The 8,746-nt window shown below is 28.9% G+C and overlaps 1 protein-coding gene across 4 annotated transcripts; it reads right to left on the bottom strand.

The window, feature by feature from the left end:
• Positions 1-252: 252 nt before the first annotated feature.
• LOC124828917 (homeobox protein HD1) lies at positions 253-7,490 on the bottom strand. 4 transcript variants are annotated; one of them, XM_047302310.2, is made up of 7 exons: positions 7,347-7,490; positions 6,952-7,230; positions 6,716-6,836; positions 1,179-1,369; positions 930-1,061; positions 711-847; positions 253-634 (listed from the first exon to the last, which is right to left on the bottom strand). In XM_047302310.2, the coding sequence occupies exons 2-7, from the start codon at positions 7,228-7,230 to the stop codon at positions 619-621; spliced, it is 876 nt and encodes a 291-aa protein (XP_047158266.1). In that variant the 5' UTR covers positions 7,347-7,490; the 3' UTR covers positions 253-618. The 4 variants fall into 4 exon arrangements, with proteins under 4 accessions (XP_047158266.1, XP_087971230.1, XP_087971222.1 ...); XM_088115104.1 differs by having other exon boundaries at positions 1,179-1,366; positions 6,952-7,488; XM_088115096.1 differs by having other exon boundaries at positions 6,952-7,485.
• Between the last annotated feature and the right edge of the window lie 1,256 nt (positions 7,491-8,746).

The raw sequence follows: 8,746 nt of genomic DNA, 5'->3' as shown, positions 1-8,746 counted from the left end.
GTAATAAAATAAATTTAATAATATCTTTTTTCTTATATTATAATAGATTTCGATAAATTTTTTTTATCTCTTAATAGTTTTGCATATTGGGAGTTTATTCTTTAACATCTGTGACTACTAGCTAAAGAGGATCAAACTTGCTGGGTAAAGTTTTTACTAGTAATCTTCATTTCTATCTATTTTTACAATCACTAGATTGACAATTTCCCTAATTTTAAGAAAAGTAAAGGATAGGAGCAGAATATTCCGTCATTAAATCCTCAAGTATCTTTTTCGTTTTTTCACCCATCGTATCATGTATTTCTCTCTAAAACTTTAACAATGGTTAATTAATTGGTTGTTCAGGCAGCATTAGTATCTCATCTAACAACTGATCGGGGGAACAAAAAAACACTTTGATTTCATTAGCGGATTCGTCCTTAAATTTCCCTTTGTCGTTCAGCAAAGTAATCCCACCACAAATTATGTTGAATGTCACAATTTACAAATAAGAAACACTTGAAACGGAGGCAACACACAGCAAGAAGAAAACTGTATCCGTTATATAATCCAAGAATTTACAAGCCATCTTATGTTATAGAGCATCATCACCTTATCTCCTGCACCAGACTGGAATCCTTAGTGGGAATACTCCCTGCCAGAAATAAGCATAAAGTAATTAAAAAAGTTGCTATGTGTTTTGGAATCAGGAAGAAAGTAAATCTCTCTACCTCTTGCGCTTGGACTTGAGAGAGGTGACAGATTGAGAGTTGCTGTGCCAGTTGCGTTTCCTTTGGTTGATGAACCAATTATTGATTTGCTTCAGCTGCAACCCTGTCTCTTCCACAAGTTTTGCCTTGTCATCTTCCTGAAAGAAGAACAAAATTAGCAACAAGTAGAATGATTGCTACCCAATTGCTCAAGTAGAAGATGGTTTATTGTTTACTTACAGTTGGGTAGGGCCATTTAGCGTGTTGCTGCCACCATGCCTTTAAAACCGATGTTGTGTCCCCAGGCAATTTCCCGGCCCTCCTTTTCCTTAATATTTCCTCCCTAACATCTTCGATTCTTGACTTGAAACCCTGCAGATATCAAATCTGGTTTTTGGTTCAAACCCACTTAAGAAGGAAAAAGGAGATTGTGAATGACACACCCTTGCACGACATCATGCACATTGATTATTGAGTTGTAAGAATGACCTGCTTGAGCTCAATTTTGAGCTCCTGACGAACTCTTTCCATGAGGGACCTTTCAGATTCTGTAGGAAGCAATGGACCAAATCCCATCATGTCCTGCCCCTCAGCGCTAGACTGATCTAAAGACCCATCCATTTGAAAGTCCTCTTCGTCATCTGACATTGTTGCACCCGATCCTTCTCCCAGGCTCACTCCTCAATTTAAAATATTCAATATATATTAGAATTTCAAAACGTCTTTCACTTTTTGTTTTTTTAACTAGAGTTGAGCACATAGATACATACACACTTGTATATCGTCAGCATTAGATGCAATGCAAGTTCTCTAGTAATAAACATCACATAGACAAATATCTAGAAGAGTCTTAATATATAATAGAAATAATATTCTATATACATAAATTTTTCACATTTGATATTAATTTTTTTAATTTTTTTAATATGAAAATTTTATTTTTATAATTATTTTATTGAAAATTTATTTTTTTATAATTATTTTATTGAAAATTCAATGCAATAGCAAGAGAAGTCAAATTAACGAAAATTATTTTTGGATAAACATTAATTAATGTATGTCACATCCAAATTAATTGACATCTCTTGCATAAACAACAAATATCAAATTATTGGTATGTTTCTTTTTTAAAACTTTTATTAATATTTTCCTTCAATAAAATCATGAAAAATCAATATATAGTACAAGAATATAACACAAAAATTTCTATAATTTTAGAAATAGTATGGATATCTAAAATAAAAGTGTATAGAAAAATAAGTGAAAATACAAAGAAAATAAAAAATATACCTTAAACGATGGATTTTTAAAAATTTCATATCATTCCAAAAAAAAAAATCTTAAATGATGGCTAGAGCATTCATCATCCCCACTTCCAACAACTTTCATTTTTCTAGCATTTTCATTCCATATCTATATCAAATTATTACCATTTAAAGTTTACAAACTCACTTAAGCTAAAAACACAAAAACTTTACCTTTAACTTTAATGTGAAATGTAATAATTAAGAGAGAATGAAAGTTTCAGCCAAACAATCACCACAATGGCAAGATAAAGTGAAATGAGTTAAAAATTTTAGGACCAACAGACGTTAAATGACGTCAAATCTAAGATAGTTTGACATCATTTAACATAGAATTTGTCTACTTCGAGTGTAAACATACTAAGATTGTGAGATCCTTTTATACTAATGATAAGAAAGTTAACTAAGAGTGGTTGATGTACTTAATTTGTAATTTTTATTTTTAAATAATGAAACATATTAAGGAAGAAGTAAATTTAACTCAATTGAGAGATTTAACATTGCTTTATTTATTCGATAATAGACCATCAATTATAATTATACGAAATGAAAGTGAAAAACTATTCAATCCCTTTATCTAAACTAATTGTTCCAACATATATGATGTAAACTATTTCTAATTATTTTGGTAAAAAGAGTAGAGCAAACAATAGTCCTCATAGAAAGAAAAAGATATGACAAAATTAAACTATTTATGTTTCTTTAATTGTGATTATATATATATATATATATATATATATATATATATATATATATATATATATATATATATATATGAGTTTGCTAATTTATGTAAGGTCTTTTTTTAGTTAGTATATTTTAGTTAAGTGTACCAAGTTTTAGGTTAAAAAGATTCTCGTTAAAAAGAACATAATTTAAATCCAAAGGTATTTTAATATTTTAAAATAAAAAAGTTAAAAGTAGTTATTTATCATCATGACTTTAATAATATTTTTAATTATAACATTTTTAAAAATATATAATTTTCATAAATGAATGTGATTGGATAAAATAAATAAGATTTTTTATTATAATTTTTTATCTATAGCATTGGTGTAATAGGTGATTTAATGTAAAACTTTGTTAAAATGTGGGATTTTAAAAGTGATTAATACATGCTATAAAGTACATTTGGGAAAACTTAAGAAGTTTGGCTTACAAGTTTTTACAAGCACGTCCTATTAATATCACAACATCAAATATAGTATACACTATTTAGTTATTATTTTAAGCGAAGTGCAGTATAGATAATAGAATAATTGTTTTAAGCGAAGTGTAGTATATATTATGTTTCAATTTAAACTGTGATTTTTATTTAATAAGTGATGTTATTAAAAATAAAAGAAATACACGCACAAATGTATGTTGAAGGAAAATAAATCCCTTTTATATTAATTTTCTTACCTACTTAATAAAATGTACAATATTAATAAGATATACGCACTTAATAATATTTAATTATTGTTTTAACAAGTGGAGTATAGATTTGTATACTATTTTCTTTCTAAATAAAATAAAGTTGACATTTATATATTTTTAAATAGATTATTATCCATAAAAATTTAAAAATTAGTTGAAATAATCACAAATATATGTCAACTTATTTATGTAAAATTATTTAATTTAACTACGACAAAATAATGTTTAGAAATTATATATATATACACACGAGATATCGAGATATTAGTAATTAACTTTTTGGAAGAGATATAGAAAATAATAGTAATTATTTTAAACAGAAAGAAAATATGTTATTAAAAATGTAAATAAAAGTTGAAAAAAAAATTATTGCATAACATTAATGATCCATTCATTTTTTTAAAACAACTAATACACGTTGTGAATATAAAAATTATATATTCCTAAAATTATTATAATTAAAAATATTCCTAAAGTTAAAATAATTATCTTTTATTTTATTTTTTATTTTTAAAAACAACTAATATACATGACAGTAATTATAAAGTCATAGATAATAAATAAATACTTTTTATTTTAAATTAAAATTTAAAATTATTAACATCAGGGATTTAAAGTATGTTTTTTTAATGAAAATTCTTTTAAATCTAAAACTTAGTATATTTTGCTAAAATATATCAACTAAAATACCTTACATAAATTAGCAAATCATATATATATATATATATATATATATATATATATATATATATATATATATATATATATATATATATATATTATATAATATTGAAAACGATGGATTTATGTATTATTTTATGTACATTATTGACTAGTATACTATTTTTTTTTACGCGTTACAATAATTTTCAGTCTATTCCTTTTCTATCTTTCCTTACTCCAACATCTTCTCATATTCTCTTATATCTTCTTTTTTCCTTATTACTAATTTCCTGATGCTCCACTACAACTACCACCTTATCAAATACAAAGTTTTCAGCATGTTTGGTCACACACTTCTTGTAACCACCACTATTGAATTTCAAATTACAGTTGTCTTGGAGACTTAGATCCTTTCAGCACGACGTTCTTCAAAATTAGTTTAAATTAATATTCTTAAATTCAGACCTTAATTTGTTTTTCTTCTACTTATGTACACATACAAGTAATAACTTTATTTAGTGTCATATGGCATATGGTATAACATGGATGAATGTGTAATTTGGAATATCCTAATCTTAATCTAAATTGGATATATTCCCACCAAACTTCTTAAACAAATTAAGCTACTTTAATAAATTTAAACTAATTTATATATTTTTAAAAATTGTCTTTTTAACTTCTTAGAACTTTAATCGCAATGATACGTTTGATTTGTTCTATATTTGTTTATGAGTAATACTTTTATTGGACTCTTTTCTAGATGTAAAAAAAAAAAACAAAACTTTAGGAATCAAAGTCATATTTGATTCTTAACTCTATTCTAATTTATCACTTTCTTCTGTCTTTGTGGAGCTTTTGTTTATTATGACCTATATCTTTATTAGAAAAAAAAATCATTTTTTAAAAATTTGTATAAATTAAACTTAAAATAATCACATTAATATTTCTTGAAATTTCAAGAAATTACACAAACTCTTATTATGTTGAATCGAATAGATTAACGTAGTAATAAACACTCTGAAACCCGTAAGGACGATTAGTATATAATGGAAACTTGTATTTAATCTTTGTTATCTACAACAACTTATCGAGTAAAAGATAATTGACACTCTGCTATTGTATTTCCTTATAAGAGGTGGTTGTAGATGCTAAAAACACATATAAAGTCTATACAATCACACAAAACCTAAAAGTTAAATTTAAAATTTTAGAAAATTTGAAATGCTTGTCAGATGTATTTCCTTGTTTAATCCCTCTTCAATCTCTTAATGTTATCTTAGGCAAATCAATTCATATTTATTAGTTTTTTTAATTAAGATAATATAATTTGATTTTCATTATGTGTAAAATTTAATGTTAAATATATATATATATATATATATATATATATATATATATATATATATATAATTAAAAAAATTGAAAAATAAATATGATCTCACTTTTATATTACACAGTAGTTAATAATCAAAAACATAAATATTAACACAATTTTGACAAATATGGAGAAGAAAAACGGATGAGAAAAAGAAAGAAATTGAGAGGAGGCAGAGAGAAAAAATGGAAAGAAAATAAAGGGGAAAAAAATGAAGGACGATTAGGATACATTAAAAGAAAGATGAGAGAAACAAAGAGAAAGAAAGGGGAGAGAGAAAGAAGAGAAAATATAGAGATTTTTTTTTTATTCTTTGAAACGTTATCGCAAGCCGTGAGAATATTTACGTAGTTTAAGAAATTTAAATTTTCCTTGACTTATTTACCAACCTCATATTTCTCATTTTCTTTTTAAATTCTTTAAAAAATAATATGAACAAATCATCATTAGAACAAAACACAAGAGATATCAATGTAATTATTCTTAAACGTATATCAATTACGAGGTTATGAATAATTTATAATCAGGAAGAACTGTTTATTATTTAAAAATAAATAATAACAATAAATACAAGTAATATACGTTTCACATTTTTCATCAGACAGTGACTTGGAAAGTATTCAGAATTATGAAAGTAATAAAAGAAGAAGAATAATATATGTATATATAGAGAAAATTATTTTGTAACTTTATAGAAAGGAAAGAATGAGTACGTAAATTGTGGAGAAAGAATTTATTAATAAAATAAAATAAATATTTTGAACCTTTTAATATATATTTTTGTTAACCTAAAATCATAGATTATTTTGAGGGTTTGAATTAATTAAAAAATAAAGTTTTGAATTAGTATTTTCTCTCATTACTTTATAGTTGTGTTAGGTTGTTGGGAATGGCAGGGTGGGCGAGATTACCACCCTCCACCAAACTAACCCACTCTTTCTAATCCTATTCTTATTTGGCGTGTATAGTTCTCTACAGAAACTTAGCTATAACAACCACTTCCATTCCCCTTAACGTAAAATACCCACAGAACACATACGGGTTGATGCTATCACAATGCATCTTTTTCCTTTCTCTCAAATCTCACACCACTAATATACTCTACATACCAAACCATTTTTATTTCCTTTAATTAATTAATTAACTAATACACCACTGATATTGTTATACCTAAACGAAGTGATCCCCTTTCCCTTGTTGGCATAATTAAAGCCAACAGAATCAGAATAGGAATAAATTAAATTGAAGAGGAGAGTGATGAGTACCTGTCAGAGCTTGCAAGGTGCTTTCAATATCACGGCAGGCCATCACAGCCTCCACGGCATGCACCCGAACATGTTGCTGAAGCTGCTCTTTTAACGCACATAACACGATCAAATACTGTGTCTGCACTAATTAAGAGTTAAATCTATTCAAATACTTATTAATCTTAGAACGTCTTAAAATAAAAATTCTCTCAAATTTAAAAACATTGTTGAGAAAGGAAAAAGAAAAGATGTACCATGAAGTTGTCGAGCTCTTGTCGATCATGGGAATGGGAATGGGAATGGTGTGAGGCGTAAGAGCGGAGGAGATTGTTGAAGTGTGATAACTGAGCGTCGATGAGTGGCAACTGGTCGATGGGTGTAGCGACGCGGAGGCATGAGACGTGTGCAGAGAGAAGCTGTTCGTAAAGTGGATGGGTGGCTATGTCCGCCTTCAGTTGACGGTGGTGGTGGTCGGCGGCGGCGGCTGAGACTTCTGCGCTGAGCATATTCATTGCCAGCCCAGCTTCTTGCATCTGCAGTGCACGGGGAGGTGAGTGATTAAGGGAAGAGAAAGGGGTTAAGATTAGGGATTAGGGAATTAGAGAGGGAGGGATTATTTAAGGGAAAAGAGTGAGGTTGAGTTGAGGACCACTCTATGTATGGTAATGGTAATGGTGATGCAATGCTAGCATGGAAGCACTGAGACTTGTAAATTCCGATCTCTCCTTCTCCTAGTCTTTTTATAACCCTTACATCGCTCTCTATTTCTCCCTCAGACGTGAACAACGAGTTTATTGCACACACCAAGACGCCACGGAGAAAAAGCAACGAAAAACATTTGTGCGGATAAGGTGGGGTATTAATTTTTATTATGTAATTACTTATTGCATAATTCTTCTTTTTCATATTTCGTTTACATTTTTACATTTCTGTTCCAAAACACTTTCAAAGAAATAAATTAAATATTCTCATAACAAATTACTAAAGCATAACTTAATTTACATACTATCTCATATTTTCATGTTATTTGTTAAAGAAATATTTTTTTAATGGATTTATAATTGTAACATCCCAGATTATATAGTAGCATATAATATACTAAGTCTACATTTATAATAAAAGAGAACACTGAGAGTACACTGTAAATAAAGTTGTTAACCTTACAGTCATTCCAAAATCAGTCATAATTTAAAAACTTCCTACTTAACATACTAGAGTATTTCAAAATACAAGAAATAATTAATAGAATCCTAAGGAGACTAGACAGCAACATCATCTTCCTCCAAAGCCTGCTTCAGAGGCACCTTATTCATCTCTGCTCACATCCAAGTGGATGATCATTGCAGAAGAAAAACATACCCAAGCAAACACAAACACACAAGCAAGGGTGAGCTAGATATAAAAATCATGTTATAGCAGTCACATGCAACATGCAAGTAAAGACAGATACACTACACTACACAAACATGACTTGTTGCACTTAAACTTGACTCGTTCGGACTTAGAATGATTGCCGAGCTATGGCGGGTTATGCACTCATGGTGGCCTCTACTGCTTTGCAAAGCCATTGCCAATTGGTTTCACCCTACCACACTCACGAGGTTAGTACGTTATCACTCACCTTGGGCCATACTGGAAGCACTAAAGACTAGGACCTCTTGCTACTCCTCACCATATGGATCAATCCTCTCTACTTGAGAATGAAAGACCATTGGAGCGTCAGGAAAACCCCCAAGACTGAGCTACCATGCAAATCATTCTAAACACACTGAAAGAGCACCACCATGTATCCCCTCTTGAGGATCATGGAATTACGTCCAATACTAATACTTTCCACTTTAACACCAACATGATAATGCACACATAAGCCCTTAAAGCAACTGGAACAATTAAGTAAAATAGCATACTGGAATAAATAGGAATATAGGCCGAACGGAAAACATCAACACATAATGAGCAAGACCGAACACCCCGTGAATGGTAGAGACCGAACGGTATCTCACCTCCCAAAGGACAAGACTGAACGGTCCATAAAAGGTAAGACTGAAG

This window comes from Vigna umbellata, chromosome 1 (assembly GCF_029865625.1).
Source record: "Vigna umbellata cultivar VRB3 chromosome 1, Vumbellata_1.0, whole genome shotgun sequence".
NCBI classification, from domain to species: Eukaryota; Viridiplantae; Streptophyta; class Magnoliopsida; order Fabales; family Fabaceae; genus Vigna; species Vigna umbellata.
The sequence above is the reverse complement of the archived record's forward strand: the minus strand, read 5'-3'. Positions and strand labels throughout refer to the sequence as shown.